Raw genomic sequence first — 17,211 nt, 5'->3', positions numbered from 1 at the left:
GGGCAGAACGCACTCGGGCTACTGTTGCATGGTCTTGGCACGGCGGGGAATGGATCGATCGTAAGTTATTACTCGTTAACACAAATTGTACATTATCTTGAGCCGTACATCTGATCGATCGTTTATATTGGCGGCTGGCAGCTAGAGCTAGATCCGTAACGGCTGCAATCAGAACACTACGCTTCAAACGCAGTGAGTGATTGGCCGCAAAGTAACACAGCCTGAAATAGAATAAGAATATATTTACTGGGCAACCGTGTTACAAATAGGTGGCCCCCATGCACTTTCCCAAGAGTTCAGCCACCATGCCGAGTCCGAAGAATGCGTTAAATTAGAAAACAGGAGCGCGATTTGTATCGGGTAGAAATTAGAGCTTTCCTGGAGTGTTTGGGAAAAGAGAGCTGAAAGAGTATAAATGATGTAAGGGAGATTCAACTTGTACCGATTATTAAATATGTATGTGCCTGTCTCGTGATCATCAGAAAAAATATGGTAGATTATAGAAAAAAAACTGCTACATTTATATAATAAGTATAGATTATTCATGAGCTTGTGAATCACGTTTATTGCGATACAAGCGTACGCTAGCAGCTAAAGATTACAAAAATCGATGCATATGACCTTTGAGCTACTGGTACTGCGCGATGGGTTTCCGGCTTGTTGAAAAAGGATATGTCTGCCCCCTTGGTTGCACGGATAAACTCTCGAGGTAGGTGTGTCGGGCCGACGATTCATCTAATCGTGATACGAGTTAATTATATAAATGCCATTACATGACCGTGAATGTCGGTCGAGAATGTTTAAATTATGCTCGGTTTATATTCCCACCCGCCAGATAAACAGGTGCCCATCCAGAATCGATTCCATCTAGTCGCAAAAGTAACCAAATAAAAACGGATCGAAAGGAATGCAACGAGCAAAACCTTGCGCTAGCGAAGTATCTGGCGAGTCATAGATGTAAGCGTAATTTACCAAAAAATGCAATTTCAACAAAAGTGGCCTGGATGGTGTCCTCGGGCAAGCGAAAAGTGCGTGCGTGCGAATTAGGATGCCATCTGGGTGTTTTAAACACTGTGCAATTATTTTTCGATTGAGTTTTAATTGTCCGCTCAGTGGAGCGTGCACGCAGCCGGCGTTTCTTTATCGTTATTTTAATAAACACAAGTCAATCGCTAATTGAACAGTTTGGTCGAGGCGGTAAGCTAAATGGAAACAAATTAGACAACATAACAGTCAAGAAAACTAAAGGATAGACTGCACCGATTTATTGCATTCGAAGTATGTAGGATGTACATTTGTTGTTTTCCCCCATGCAACCGCGATGATATATTTTAAATCAAAAGAAAACATACAAAACGCAAAAAATTGTATAGAAATTATGTACCGGAACGATCCCTTCGAAACTATTTGAGTGAAATAAATAAAACGAAGATGTGTAAACCGAACCAAACGATTGCTTAAAATCTCTTTAATCTTTGTGGAAGTAATAACCACACTAGTCCAGCATTCGCCGTTGTAAATCGAAACGGGTGAGTAATGTTGAGAACGCAGAATAGCATTTTGTGTCGTTTTGCGCTCGCCGGATTTCCTACCCATGTGGGCAGTGATAATACTAGGAGATCATGCATCCGAAGAGGCTGCCTGCGATCGTTACACTCTTGTCATGTTATCTCGCTCTTGCTGCAAACGCACAATCATCGCCGGATTGGATGCGGGTGTCTCTCTCACGAACAAGTGCTCTCTCGCTTTCACAGTGAACAGCGGCTCATGTAGCGGATCTATATTTCTGTCTCCCCTTGCAATTCACATTACCATGACGTCATAGGCGAGCTGACTGCTGGATTCCCTGCTAGCCTGGTACTAATGTGTAAATCATCAGCTGATTCGGAGCGTTTTGGCGTTGCCGTTTTTGAAGGTTTCTTTCGTGCGTTCGCTTCTAATGATCGGGATGATTGATTCTATTCATGATCACACAGGGTTGCATGTTCCAGAACGAAGCTGTAGCCATTAATTAAACAATTACAACTATGCCAGATGAGAGTGATTCCATCGATTGAAGCATATTTTTTCATTTATTTACCACAAACCGAACGTATTTCCTATCTATGCAGTTTTTATTGCTAAAATTAACTTATAAGTAAGCAAAGTCATATTTCAACGCCTGTCGGCACTGGTTATCACGCGGAGCCTGCTCTCGATCGTATATTGTTGTACAAGGCATACTACTAAACGAGTTGAACACACCGTACTCGAGACGGGTTGACTGGTGGCCTTGTAAGCTCCCTTCTAGTTCTACCGACTTGATTCTACGCGCGTCATCTTGGTGACGATTCGATTCAGACGCGAAATTATTTATCCAGCCGGTCGTCATCATACTTTTCTCCGGCGACGTGTCTAATGCCCTCCCGATGTTAACAGTTTACTTCGGAACTAATGCGTTTGCATTGCATGCATGGTGTTACATACATCTACATCTCCCGTTCGGCCTTCTAGCGCTTATCAGTTTACAATGTGGGACAATTCATGGCTCTCATTGAGCGTGTTCCACATCGGTATAGCAGAATTTTGCAACACGACAGACCCTCAAGCACGGACCAGCAAATGTACGGTATTGGCGTGACGTCGAAGGGTGGCCTTGTGTTTGAACTGCGACCAGCAATCGGGACACTGGTAGGGGAAGTCCTTGGCGTGGATCCGGATATGGACGGCCCACTGATCGCGATCGGTAAAGCTTTCGCTGCAAACTCGGCACCGGTACCGGGTAAAGGCGAAGCAGCTCCGGCTTCGCACGTGTCGAGCCAGCGACGGTGCGTGCTGAAACTGCGCCAGGCAGTTGGGGCAATGATGCTGACGTCCGGCTACGTGAACTCGATTACGATGCTCGGTGAGTGCGGCCTCCGTCCGGAAGGATTTTGGGCAGTATCGGCAACGGTGGTGCTTCCGTTCACCGACCGCAGGATCAACCGGAACCAACGGTCGGGACGCAGGTCGCTTTTCCTCGTCGCTCGCCGAGCTAGCGTTGGTGGCCGTGTCACTGTCACGCTTCACGTCCTCGGTACCATCACCACTGGCCAGAACCGTCGTTTCTTGGATGAGATCATTCACCTTGTTGCTGCGCACACGAAAATGGTAGAAATCCCGCACCGCCTGCAAACACCGGCCACAGATGGCACAGGTCGCGTCAGTCTGCGCTGAGAGCTAAAAATAAGGGACGATGTATTCATGAAGAAGTGATGCGCCATCTTCGCGAAGATGCAATCCACTCAAGGCCACCTTGGGTTGGCATTCGTACGCTTACCTTGATGTTGGTACACTCGTAGATTTTCTCAACCAGTTCGGCTGATCCGCCACTCGGTTCCGTCGAAACACGCTCCAATGTAAACACCCCCAAGAGGCCATCTTTGCCAAGGCAAAGGCGACAGTACGTTTCCGGACCGGCGGTAGGGCTATCGAAAAGAACGATGACAGTTAACCTCGAGCAAAGGGCGTACCGAACGGGGTCTACTTACATCTCCATCGAGGGCTCCATTGCAGTTGAATGAACTTTTCGCGGCTGCACGGCTAACTTGCTGCTAAATTTTACTGTTGAGTCGTCCAAGCAACCCGTCCGATTGCTGCTTGTGTTGTGTCTGTAATTGTGTATTTCACAACTTGTGCTGTTTTCGCTTGGCGCTGAAACGCGTTAGTAACGGCTTTGTTTAACAACAACCCTGTTTGGCCTGTTTGAATGGGTGGATAATAGTTAGCACCAACACCGGCGTATGTTCCATCAGCTGTGCGTCTTTGTTCATGGGTCCACCCATTTACGGCGAGGATGATGGCGCCTTTTAAGACTTGTCGTAACCATCCACAGCATTATGAAAATTACTGGTACTCACTGAAATCCTGCTGGCAATCGCCAGGACGAACTAGTGCTCGAAATTCGTTCCCAAATATATGAAGCCTAACGTTGTTTGGCATTGGTGTTCGTGAGCACACTTTGACAGCTGCGAGGCGGGTGGTGTTTGTTTTTGTTGACATTTTCATTTGCGCAACATCGGTTCGTTGTTTCGCAATGGGAGACCATCGGCGGCGTGTGTTGGATCTTTACAAGCGGGTAAGAAGCTCATTCGAAGAACAATGCCAGCACATTCAGCTAATTGGTACTTTTCGATTGTGGATGCAGCTGCAGTACATGGGCCGCGAGTATCCGGGTGGGCCAGAGAAGTTTCGCCAGCGTTGCTACAATGCGTTCAAGAAACAGAGCTCCGAAACGGACCCGGAGAAAATCGAAAAGGCCATCGGGCTTGGCGAGTACGTGGTCAAAGAAATTGAAGCCCTGTACAGCCTGCGGAAGTACCGAGCGATGAAGCGTAGGTACTACGACGAAAAATGATACCCAACGTGCGGCGATCTCTCACGGAAAATAGTGAAGATCAGTACAAAAGTGGTGACGATAGGATGAGTTACGGTAACCTTTGTACTGCTTCCGCTGATGCTGTCGCTGATAAGAGAAGAGATCATTAATATGCCCTTCACAACACGGAGTAGAGGTTGTTCTCCAAAGTGGTGCAAAGCGGCATCGAAGAGCAGTAAACATTCTACAGCAAAAAGTGCACAAATCAGTGGGGATCATAAGATTGGAACCTCAAGAAGCAAACTACAACTACTTGTACTACTCATATGAAGTGTAAAATTAAAACCATTCACATGTTTATAAGGATGTAAATACATTTCTTGCTACAGATTCTAATCAATGGTCATGTTTTAATCAAACGTATCAGCCTGTTCATGCAAAAACTATCATTTAATTTTGTTTGTTATAACTATGTCCAACTATGTCGAGAGAATAACTAGAAATTTTATTAAGTCAATCAAAAAACCGCTAAGGATTCCAACTCTAAAAATTGTAATTAAATTATATTAATTTAGTAAAAAGTATAAATAAGAGAATAACTTCTGATTATCTTTGATACATACTAAAACAAACATCGCATTTTTTCCGTTTTAAATAGTTTTTTTATTCTTTTTTATTGTTTGACGCATATGAGTTTTTTTTTGTTTTCTTCTCCACTTCAAAAGTACTTTAGTTTTTGATACAAAAATTTTAAGACTTGCCTTCCTCCAGCTCCTTTATCGGCACGCTCAAGTATGGTTTCTTAACATGAATGACATAATGTACAGTTTATGAATGATTGATTTCCCTCGCTTCCGCTTCCCGTGCGGCAAATGCTTAAATGCTACTTTATATGTTCAACGTTTTATCATCACATCGTCTTCACGTTTTGTACGATAGCCCTCGTACTAGCAGCGAACGGCTGGCTGTAGAAGAATAGCCAAGGGCAAATAGATCAGTTGTAATTGTAGCGCCAAAAGAGAGGTACAAAAATTAAGAGAAAGAAAGTTTACCGCTATTTTAATTTTGCTTTTTCTTCTTCTCGTACCTCGGATTCTAGTCCTCCGCCGAAACCGTTCCTTTATAGTTGTACTGTACAACATAAAATAAGCTTAGTTACTTACAGGCAAAAGAAAAACTACATTAGACTGTTGAGACTTACAACAAAAACAGAATGAAAAAAATACTATCTAACATACGAGACATCAACACCCGGCAGGGGTTTCGTCGTGTGCTTTCCGGCGCACGTTGTCGTTTGAATGAATTGTGTAAAGCTCAAAAATTAAAATACACCATCTCACCGCTAAAGGACGTGCCAAAAAATACGACACTCATCTTAGAGTCAGGTGCTCCAAAGTGTCCTACAGTGCTTTAGTGATGCGATTGGCGCCTTAAACGACTTTGTACTGATGGATTGTGTAATTTGTTTATCTTATTTTTCGCATCATCCGAGCCTGGAGCAGATACGGATTTTGTTCGTTCGGAAATTATTTTCTTCCCCCCGTAGACGCTTCGACGGTGGAGAGTCCCTATCGATATTTCAAATCAATTTTCTGAACGCCCAAGCAAAGCACGAATCGGTTTAGTTTGCCTCTCCTGCATCTTTTCTTTTTACGTCTGGAAAATTGATATGAACTATCGATGGCTCTCCGCGTCTGTCCCACTACTTTCCCATTCTCCTCATTCTCTTCAATAAACCCATCCACAAACTGTTTGAAATACTGCACTGGCAAATGTTTACTCGGAATTATTTCACGCGTAAATGGATTCCTCCATCCCTATGCTTTAGAAACAATAACAACCAACTAAAACGTGCTTCGTCCGCGTTATTGGAGCACGAGATTGTACAGGCCCTAACTATTATCAGGTATACAAATGTGTATGTAGTGTAAGTTTGTATGATTTTATCTCGCGCATGATACCGTTAATGTTGATTGGTGGTCATGTGTCGAACGAGAGTGCTGCATTTGGGAGCATTAACGTTGCATCCGCTCGCCCCATTGTCACCCAGGACAACTGATTAGCTCGACGAGTGCTAAGGATCCGAAACATCGCTGGGAGGTGTCTTTTGGTGATGTTAGAACTCGTCGCGCCAATCAATTGCCTGTTCCTAAATGATACAGGGAACTCCAACAACATCGTTTTAATGCAGTACTCTGATTCAAACTGAAACTGGCTTCCCTCTTATAAGTCTACTTTACAGATACGAATTCGCACGATAAATTGCGTATCAAATCAACGTTCTGCACCCTCTATTCGAAGCATTCAGCAGTTGTCCTTATTTTTCTGTTTTTTTTTGTTTAATATGTTGGTATCAAAATCATAATGTGCACCCCGAGTGTATGGTATAGCTTTCAGCTGAAAAAAAAAATGATTGTATTTTGGTGCGCTTCATCGTTTCGATCACGAATATGTGGCAGTGTACGGAACATGGAGCAAAAAAGAAAATCACACTATTTTGCCACACTGTAGATTGTGGCTTAAATGCTTCGAAATTTTCGAACAAGTTAGATATTTGCGAACGTTGAGTGCGTGGCATCGAGGGAACCATCAGCTGGCTTGGTCATGGAGCCGGCAACTACGTTTGCTAGCTCCTCGGGGCCTCTCTGTGGCTTCCGTGTTCTGGTATTAGACCATACTTACTCTACATTGAAACTGAAAGAAAACATCGCCACAACGCCTGTTTGCGGTGTGGATCCTTTTCCAGGCTTCTTGCATTACAGGGGGCATGCATTTCAAATGCCACTTCAAAACTACAATTTCGTACGGTTTCAATGCGCTTGCAACAGATGCCTGAGACAACAATCAGCGCTGGCCTTTAGCAACAAACCGCATTTGGCTGGTGATTTAGCTTTGCCTTCTCCCATCAAAACACAACAACGGCTACGAAAAGCGCGTGCGTGTCGGGTGTGCAACTCACCAGAGCAAATTGTAAAATCATCAGCCTCCACCCAACCCATCAAACCCGCTTACACTAACCGCGTTATCATGGGTATTTTTCTCCTCACGGTCCCTTGTTGGTGCTGTTGCTGCCGGATCTGCTGCTGGTGCTGAAGTGTGCTCTGCTGCTGGAATTGTTGCTGAAAGCTCATCCCCATAGCGTTGTTACCATTGACGGTGGTCACTGTGACGGTGTTACCGTTGCTGATACCGTTCACTATCGTCGGCTGGCGGCTGGATATGACATTCACGAGATTCGCCGTGCCGTTCTGGGCAGGTGACGAGATAGAGTAGTTAACGTCAAGTCGCGCCCGTTTCGCCAGCGGTTGCTGTGACGACGCTTGCCGGTGGTGAGGTATAATCTGCGTCTGGTGGAGCACCTGAGGCTGTTGGGCGATGGTTACGGCACCACCGCCGAGCCGGTGCTGCTGCTGCAGTTGACCAATGTACAGTGATTCGTCCTCATCTTCCAGTGACAAAAGATCCTGCTGCGTGAAATCCATCGCTAACGTGCTGTCCTTGGAGTCTACGTTGATGTTCTCGTAGAAATCTGGCACCTAAAATCACGAATATTCTCGTTAATGTTGCGTCAACCTCAACACAGCTTCCCTCCAGCTTGCGCGAGGAGTCCTTACCTCGAGATCAAAATCCACATGCTCTCCAGTTCCATCCTCGTCACCGTCGATCAACGACTCGGGCGTGTTGATGATGAAGCTTTCCGCATCCACGTCGATCGTCTCGTGGTGCTGCTCGATCAGCTCCACGTCGTCCTCTTCCTCTTCCTCGTCCTCTTCGTCTTCTTCCTCGTCCTCGTCCGGATCGACCACCTCCTCGTCCACCTCCTCGGCGTCCACGTCGGACGGACCACCGTCACTCTCCAGATCATCGTCCAAGTCATCGTCACCGGTCGAACCGTGCTTCATCTCACCCCGTTCGAGCGCCTCGAGATGCTCCGGATGCACCATCGCCCTACGGATGGCCTGCGGGTCCTTGCGAGACCACTTCTGCACCTCCTCATCCATCTTCGTGATCTTGGCCGGGTTCATCGCCCACAGACATCCCTTACGCTGGCCACCGTTCGTGGCTGGTTTCTCGATCTTCTCGAAGCACTTGTTCAGCGACAGATTGTGCCGGACCGAGTTCTTCCACCCGGTCGGTGCCGTCTTGAAGTACGGGAAGTGCTCGCACATGAAGCTGTAGATCTCGGACACGGGCAGTGAGCCGGATCGCGAGTTCTTCAGTGCCATCGCTATCAGACAGGAGTACGAGTAGGCCGGTTTGGGAAATTCGCTCTCTTCACCGTTACCAGCCTTGCCCAGATGGGCGGGCTTTTGCTTCGGACCAGTCGGAGTCATCGCCCGCTGCTGGACTTGCCTCGCGACCATCGCTGTTGGTGATCCGTGCGGCATGCTGCCAAGCATGATGATCCCACCGGAACCAGCTTTGCCCTCGATCATCACACCCCGGTTGAACGTCTTCGGACTGGATGCACCGCCATTCAGCTGTCGGTGTGGGCTCGCATCACGCTTCAGACCTCCGTTCACGCTCGCATTGGTGATCTTCTGTACGCTCTTTAGGTTCTTGAACTGCACGCTGTTGGCGAACGTTAGCCCACCGATACCAGCCGCCAGCTTGATCGTGTTGCCTTTGCCAAGCCCTACACCGAGTCCCGTCGCGCCGGTGGTTGTCTTGTGGATCGTCGTGTCACCAGCCACCGTCGTTGTGTGGCCACCACCCATTCCCAGGTGTTCGCTAGCGCTGGCCTTCACGATGCCATTGCGAACGATGATTTTCTCCTCCTTGAGCGCCATCTGTGCGCTGAGATCCTTGCGCACGTTCTGAATCGGAGTGGCCGTAACCACCGCCGGACTACTGCTGGCTGCGGTGACTCGCGTGATCTGCGCCAAGCTGGACATCTTCTTCGCTTCCTGCACCACCATGGGCACTTTGAGCAGGTTTGGTGAGAACGTGAGGTGGCTCTTGCGCTCCTTCGGACTCGGCAACGTCGGATTAGGGCCCGCTCCGTGCACTGTCGTGTTGAGGTTAAGATTCTGCTTCGGGGACTTTAGCAGGGATTGGGCTGCCAGTAGCGCGCTCATGGAGGAGGACTGCGATGCCAGCAGGTTGCCGGCTCCAGTCGAGAAGCTCGGTGACAGACTCGCGGTGGCAACGGCTGCTGACGACGCTGACAGGACGGGCATGACGTAGTTCGGGTTAGCGCAGGTCCCTACATCCGCATACAGATCATTGCTGCCTGTAGTGAACGCGCCACTGAAGAAGTTGTCTCCGTCGAGTGAGTTCGAGTCTAGCTCGAGTGATGGCAGGTCGTAGTTCATCAGTGACACGAACTCGTTCACACCACCCACCACCGTCGTGACTTCCGTTTTGATGTCCATGTCCAGCAGGTCCTGCATGGAGTCGGAGATGTACAGGTCCGACATTGGGCTCTGGAGAATTGGAGAAAACAAGATTGCACAGGGTCATTCTACGTGTTCTGATTGTTGTTTGAAACAAAAAGCCGTCATTTTGGCCACGAAACAGAAAAACGTTCAGGGAAAAATCATGGCCCGAGGAAAATCATAGTGCACTTTTCGTGCATCAATTCCATAAGTAAAATAGTTCCACATAAACCTCGTCGATTGCATCGATTGTGTGCAAACAATAATTCGAGAAGCTCGCGCGCTTGTACGAAGCATTGCATGGCATTCGAGCGTTCGAAGCAACCCTGCTCGAAACAAACCCTCGTGAGCCGCGCTCCGATGCCATAAAAACTGGCCCTTCTCACTACGCTTCACACAGCGTTGCACCGCTCTGCTCACACCCAAGGGCACACACAACCCCTCCTAGGCTACTGCTGCTGCTAGGCCAGAGAGAGGAGCAAACAAAGGAAGGAACAGGCCAAAAAGTACAGTTCGTTCAAAAGGAAACGCGCGCGCGCGTAAGGGCGATAGCAGCAAAATATGCGTCCATTTTCATCCGTCGTCGGCCAGCAGCAACAGCAGCAGCAGCAGGCAGGCTCCGAGAACACCAACCGCCGGGTGGGAAACAGACAGGAGGTCCCGGGACGACGGGGTAACACAAAAAAAAATAAGGAAAAAAAGTGTACAAAGGATGTGGTAGATAATTCTTTGCCTCGCTTGCTGGGCCGGCATATGTACGCACACAGGCAAACACGAGCGAAGGGAAAAAAAGGGCCGACGGATAGAAAGGGAAACAAAAATGGAAAGAGAACCAACCCTCCCTCCGGCCGCGCTGCCCTTACCCGAGATGCCCCCTCCTGTTCTGGCTCGCATTTCGTTACGCCGCATATAAACCCGTGAGCCTGGAGGATTCCCAGCAGCAGCAGCAGCAAAAGCAGCATAAAAACCCAGGGCGCACCACCCCTCTCGAGAAGCAGCAGGGCGCGCGCGGGAAAAGGTTCGCTCTGGAAAGGAAACCACCCTGGGACAAGGGATGTGGCCCTCCTTTCGCCCTTCCAACCCAATCCCCCACAGACAAACAATCCAGCAGACTCAACCGCTCGCGTGCAAGCGAGCGAGACGCCCTACACAACCCGGTAGGGGAATCCTTTTTGCCAGACAAGGACGACGAGAACCCAGCGCCCTTTAGGTTCTGGAACCCTGCGCGTAATGTAAACCCTACCCTTCACCCGAAACACTATGAGTGCTGGGAAGAAGAGAAGACCGGCCGGCCGGCCGGCACCCTAAACACACACACACACACACGCGCATACGCACTCGATCAACGTAAGCAAACCCGAGGGGAAACGCGCGTAGCCTCACACAACAAAGAGCCGCGCAAAGGAGACACCGCGAAAGTACAGTCACGTCAAAAGTTGCGCTCACGCGTGCTGAACACTGGTGCGCTCTTTTTAGCCACGTTTCGGAGCGCTCGTTCGCGCTCGTTCGTTCCCGCGATGCCCTTCTCTCCGGGCGCACCATCCCGGACTCTCAACTCACCCCCAACGAGCTGGGGTGGGGGGGGGTGTGTTTTGGAAAACGGGGTGGTGGCCTGAGAAGAGCAGCAAAATGAGCATAACGTAAAAAGAACAAAACAAAAAAAAATCAACACAAAAAGCGCGCGCGATGGAGACTACTCTCCAAACTCGCGGGGAGACACTAACAAATCGCACACACACACACACACGTTTATGAGCATTTCGCATTGGAGGGCAATTTTCTGTGGTGAATTTGCGGGAATGAGGTGTCATCAGTGGAAAAACGGCACTTCTATCGTTCCCCCGAATTATGGTGGGTGCGATTAGGAAATGAAAATTTTGCACCCCACGGTCTCGCGCGATTGACGTACGAGGAAAAACGGGAACAAAATTTGTGACAGGTAATAGAAAAGGGCTCGCGCGCGCGCGCACTCACAATTCCAGCGACCAGGAGCGAAGAATGAGCCCGGAAAAACTATTTCCACACACACACACACCGGTTGTTTTTCCTTTTGCCGCGCGTTCCAGAACAGGATCAACTACGACACACGGCACACACACACACAGGGCACACGGGTGGAAAAGTATGTGCCCTTTTTTCCTGCTGCTGCTGGGGTTTTAACCGAAAAAAAGTCAAACCACATCGAAGCAGGCTGCGGTGACGACTCGCACGACGAGCTCCAACTGCCTTTTACAACAGCAGAGAGCAGGAGGCCATGGTACAAAAAAAAACGCGCGCGCAAATTTTCTCAACACCCCCGCGCCCCCTTTGCATGGCCACCCCGTCCGGTGGCCACCAAACCGCTCTCACTGTGGAGCCAAGGTGGAGCAAAGCAAAACAATCTAACCCTGCTGCAACAAAGAGCGCGAGAGCAAAACGGGCGCGGTGTGGTGTTCACTCCCCAACGACGTGCGGCTCGCGCGTTATCATCCCTTGTCGTCGGTGGAGGGTGTTGCGCGTTTGTTATGCTCTCAGATGATGGCAACGTGTGTGTGTGTGCGTCGAGAGGCACGAAATTTTTGGCGCGAAAACCGAAACCACACAGCAAGGGATGACGGGGAACACAGTGTGCAGAAATGATGATAACCGCGAAGGAGCTATGAATGGGGCAGGCACAAGGGTCGAAAGAAGGCTGCCCCTTTTGTGAGATCATTCAGGGTTGGAGTGTTGCAGCTAATCTCGCCCGAAAGCCGGAAGGGAAAAACGGTCAAATGAAATCAGCGAGTGTGAGGGGGGGATTGAAAATTGATACAAAAAAATCAAAACATCCTGCCGTTTGCGGGAAGCAAATAATCCCCAAACCTCTCGCGTGTGGCGGCAAGAAGGAATACTATCGGATTTCTGGGACGGGTTGATGAGAATTGCCCGATGCATTAGGGCCGGTTTGAAGAGACTGCTCGATTGTGGAGTTCGAGGCACACCACCGGCGAAGGAATTTTGCCGGTCAGCAACACATAGTGTTACACCACATTTCCTCGAAACGGAACGGGTGAATCGGGCGGCCACAGTCTGCGAGAAACGAACGAACGAAAGGTTCGTAAAGTCGACAAAAAGAAAGAAGATTTTCGCGCCAAAAACCGGCCGCGTGGAGACAAGGACTCTGCAGGAGGTCGATTGGTGTTGCGAATAAGGTGGAGCACACGAGCTCGAGAGATCGCGAGGAGAACCCTTGAAACCTTCTTGGGAGAAGACTTTCGGCCAATCCGGAAGCCTGCCGTTGGGTGTTTTTATTCCACTCTTAGAAGGCGAAATCTCACGAGCCTCACAGACTCCAAACCATATTTGTACAAACCATTTTCGAACCCCCACCAACAAAGTCACAGATCGCTTTCTCTCGACTGGCTGGGTGGCAACAATTTTCGCGCCAAAAATACGACATGCCGGCAGAAAAATCGTGAAAGAAACCCGCGCACACATGTACAAGTCGCGCTCTGCGTGTGTGGCGCGGGCCTGGAACGAAGTCTTGGGCACTTTTTGGGGATGAAAGACTCCTCCAAAGAGTCGTTTTTTTTTCGCGATACCATCATCATCGTGTGACATCAGCAAACCTCCGGCGATGGATCGCGCTCTGCTGGTGGTCGAAAGGAAGTCGAGGCATGGATGAATGATTGTGGTCATGATTTGCCCCATCATTCGGTTAAGAATTCACCTCAAATGACGAGAGACGGTCGCTTCTCAGCTCTCAAGCAAAGCAAAGCAAACGAGCAAGGATATCTCGTCGTTGCTCTCCGCACGCGGCCGTTTGTTATTCGTTCGTGAGCGAGGAAAAAGTTCGGGTCCGGATGGGGTTGGTTGTCAATCCCTTCCCAGGTTCCTCCGGCGTGTAACCGAACCCACGAGACGAAAAACCGGCTCCCACAAACCACCCACCCACCCACCCACCCGAGAAAACCCCCACAGTAGAAGTCCCACCAAAAGCGCGCCAAATCGAGTGCTCACGCGGGTCATTACTCCCCACGAGATGTTTACATGTGTTGTCGCGCCTGGTGAATTGTTTTTTTTTGTGCTGTGTGTTATCTCCTCTTGCTGATTCGTTGAATTTCGCGCCCTTTTTTTCTCAACCCCCCCCACGTAACATAACGGTACAGCACCATACGAAGAAGGATCACGCCAGTGTGGGCTGGTGATATGAGTCATTACTTCATCTCCGTGCTGATTTTGGGTGCGGGATCTTTAAGCGCAAACGTTCCAGGCACGAGGCATGGCGATATTAACACACATGGGACGACACTGGCACTCAAATCATCAATCAGCATCTGTTTCAATGCAACCAGAACCGGAAAAGATCGCGTCCCGTGCTCAAGAGCTCTGAAACAAAGAGCGACCGAGAGTGCTGGTTAAGTGGAAAACCGCTAATAATAATCTCCTTAAAATCCAAACCGACTGCTTGTTGCTCTACACGCAGCATATATCGGTAGGGGAGAAGTTTTATCACTCCCGAACGCGCGCACTACGCCTGAACAAACTTGCTCGTGTCGTCCGCAGGCGAAGAAAAACCAGAGGAAATTAAAACCAAACAATCTCCATGACCCGCAAGAAGATCCTGCGATCGCCTCCTAAACCAAGCTGGCGGCTTTGATGTGCTCTGCGCGCTCGGTGCTTCCCCATTTTTGCTTTTTTTGTTGCTGCATATGTTGAGAAAATTAAAAATAAGCTACGAGAGCTACGAGAGCAGGTGAATCGCAAGCAAGCTGCCGTTTCTGCCATCAGAAAGCAGTTGTGACAGATGCTCCTTGCTTCCTTTACGGACGTTGTGCTACGACAAGTGACTATACACGATATGTTCGGTGTTGTTTTTTTTCCTTTAGTCGTACTTTCTCCCCCACGAATGAAAACTTCTCCACTTCTTCGTGCGTACTGAAAACCGGCACGCGCCCTTTTGTGGATGCCATCTGCTTCTCGCATTGCTCACCGAGCCGGCTCTCCTTACGATCGTTCGATCCTTCGTCACGGAGCGCAGATCACGTGCTACACCCGGTGGGACTTTTTGATCGGGACAGTAAAAAAGCACACACCTTCCTCGTGTTTGATGTGTCGTTTTTCCCCCTTTCCACTGACTGATTAATTACACGTGAGCGAGCATAGTTTATCGATGCGATAACAGGGAGTGTGTGTGTGTGTGTTTTTCGAGTCAACCATTCGCCTCTCGAACCAAACGAAAATTACTCAACAACACGTACACGGGAAAAGAGCTTGCATTCTCCCTAGGGTTTTCCTCGCACCAATGATTCCACGTACGAGCATTGGGGCTCGGGAGCATATTTATGCTGATCGCAGCAGCATGGCTCGTTTACCTTCGCGCGCGCGCGCTTGCTCTCAGGAGGCGTTACACCGAAACACGTTAAATGCCATGTCGAACTCGATCGGAAGCAGGTTGTTGCTTTGTTTTTCAACTTCAGCACGAAACCGATCGCGAGCGCTTGTCCTTCCCGTTTTGCTGCGTGGGAAAAGAATTATGTTTCGGGAAAGTTATAACAACAACAAAAAAACTACATATTTTCCTCCGTTTTCTCTCTCGCGCACTCACGCCCAAGCCGGGGGTGATGTCTTGTGGGAAAAACACGAAATACAACATCACTTGATCGTGATTCGGTCTGTGGTTCTGAAACTGAACCAATTCCTTCGTCAGTGTGGGAAACGCGAGACGCTGATCAACCAGTTCTTCTTCGGTTGGGACCGCGGGAAAAGTCGAGCCCTTTCGCGTGATTAGGGGATCGTCGTTCGTTGAGGGATCGCAACAAGCGCGACAGTCGACATGAAAGGATACGCACGACGAGTTTAACAGCTTTTTCCCGCTCACAAAATTGGGCGTTGATTGAACCAAAACTAAGCTTAGATTTGGTATTTTACTATCTAGCGCCTTCAAAACTTCGTTAAAATCTTGTTTCCGCTCAGGGCACAATTCCGAAAAACATTCCTTCGCCTGCCGAACGGGGAAAGCATCGGAATGAAACATATTTCATATCACCCTCTTAGTCATTAATCCAATCCAATCTCTTTATTTGAAAGTTTTTCTATGAAAAATGCATGAATGATGAAGCATTCTCTCCATACCCTGAGACCTGATAAACAAATTCCTACTCTAGCAATCAGCCCACACACACACATACACACACAAGCCCCATTACGGGGGCGTTTGTAACGATATAGTATTTTTTCGGCGGTCGTAACCAAATGAATCACCGAGGGTTGAAACCCTTTCCGGGCTTCCAACCAAAGGGGGTTGGTACATCATCCCCCGTACCGCATTGGGAGGAAAACTTTATCTGCGCTTATTCAGCCGCTCAAAACTCTCCCCAATTTTCGTCCTTTTCCCTTCTAATTTCCACCCTCACCAAAGTTCTGCCCCCACGACGGCGCGGTTCATCACACACACGAAAGTTTTGCCGCCGGCGTGCGCGCATGCGGCCTTTGCCGAGCGCCCGTTTTTCGACGCGGGAAAATCCAACCACATCCTAGCGCGCGTATCCTAGCGGATGTATCGGTCGTCCCCACAGTGGGGGAAGAAACAGATTGCGTTATGTGTGAAGTTTTTAAAGAGGATTTTTCATCATCAAACCGATGGGCGGAAACGATCCGCCAGGACGAAATGAAATTCGTATCCTTGTTGGTGGGCTCCAGAGTTAGCCATCATCTCCCCTGTACTTTCGAGGGAGAGCGGATGAGAGTGCAAAGGACAATTTGGGCAAACTCAAATTCCCCGTAACCCGGAGGTGATGAGAACCGTTGCAATTGGCAGCAAAAAGGGAACCATTTCCGGTATATGCATCAAACAGCTAGCAAAGTTGAACGCGAGCAGAGTCGTTCTGCGTTTTTCACTTACACCAGGAAGCGAAAAAAAAAAACAATTAATCAACCCACGCCACCACAAGTTAGGGCACCATCAGACCACATTTCTGGCAACAACTCCTTCCACCCAAAGATGGCCCCCGCCCGTTCCTGCGAGCGAACCAAAAATTGCACACAAAACGCACAAAGGAACATCCCCCCGCGTGAAGTGATTTTGGCAATTTTTCAAATTATTTCGACCGTATCTCGTTCGCGCCAAGATTTTCCGGTGGTGGAAAATTCGCGCCGCCAACACTCGCACAGGGCGCAAACTCCGACCGGAAACTGTACCGAACACGCCGAGGAGAACACCCAACCCCATCGTGTTTCGGAACGCGCTCTCGTTTATCGATCGATTGCAACACACACTCTCACACACGCACGCACGCCGGGTTGCTCTCAGAACTCGACAAAAAGGATCTACTTCCTTCTCGATTCCACCTTCCCCATCGACTTCCGGTTTCAGTGAGCCACGGTTCCATCGGAAGGACGATTTGTGGGGATAAAGGAAGCCTCGTGAACGGTTGCCAAAACCCACTTCCTGGAGGCTGGAATGGCGGACATCCGCCGGCGTGGGCTGTTTGCCACGTGGACCGAGACCCGAAACATTGTGGGCTCCCCCCCCCCCCC

The 17,211-nt window shown here is 49.1% G+C and overlaps 3 protein-coding genes across 3 annotated transcripts; 1 reads left to right on the top strand and 2 right to left on the bottom strand.

The window, feature by feature from the left end:
• Nucleotides 1-2,122: 2,122 nt before the first annotated feature.
• On the bottom strand, nucleotides 2,123-3,589 carry LOC128720102 (zinc finger protein 2-like). Its single transcript, XM_053813748.1, has 3 exons — nucleotides 3,510-3,589; nucleotides 3,299-3,446; nucleotides 2,123-3,198 (listed from the first exon to the last, which is right to left on the bottom strand). Exons 1-3 carry the CDS (start codon nucleotides 3,527-3,529, stop codon nucleotides 2,584-2,586), a joined length of 783 nt encoding a protein of 260 aa, XP_053669723.1. The 5' UTR covers nucleotides 3,530-3,589; the 3' UTR covers nucleotides 2,123-2,583.
• A 465-nt stretch (nucleotides 3,590-4,054) lies between these two features.
• LOC128731839 (electron transfer flavoprotein regulatory factor 1) lies at nucleotides 4,055-4,696 on the top strand. Its single transcript, XM_053824987.1, has 2 exons — nucleotides 4,055-4,096; nucleotides 4,166-4,696. The coding sequence occupies exons 1-2, from the start codon at nucleotides 4,055-4,057 to the stop codon at nucleotides 4,373-4,375; spliced, it is 252 nt and encodes an 83-aa protein (XP_053680962.1). The 3' UTR covers nucleotides 4,376-4,696.
• Nucleotides 4,697-7,344: 2,648 nt separating this feature from the next.
• Nucleotides 7,345-9,756, bottom strand: LOC128721967 (forkhead box protein C1-A). Its single transcript, XM_053815777.1, has 2 exons — nucleotides 7,951-9,756; nucleotides 7,345-7,872 (listed from the first exon to the last, which is right to left on the bottom strand). Exons 1-2 carry the CDS (start codon nucleotides 9,754-9,756, stop codon nucleotides 7,345-7,347), a joined length of 2,334 nt encoding a protein of 777 aa, XP_053671752.1.
• Between the last annotated feature and the right edge of the window lie 7,455 nt (nucleotides 9,757-17,211).

Source organism: Anopheles nili, chromosome 2, assembly GCF_943737925.1.
Source record: "Anopheles nili chromosome 2, idAnoNiliSN_F5_01, whole genome shotgun sequence".
In the NCBI taxonomy this organism is placed as follows: Eukaryota; Metazoa; Arthropoda; class Insecta; order Diptera; family Culicidae; genus Anopheles; species Anopheles nili.
The sequence above is the reverse complement of the archived record's forward strand: the minus strand, read 5'-3'. Positions and strand labels throughout refer to the sequence as shown.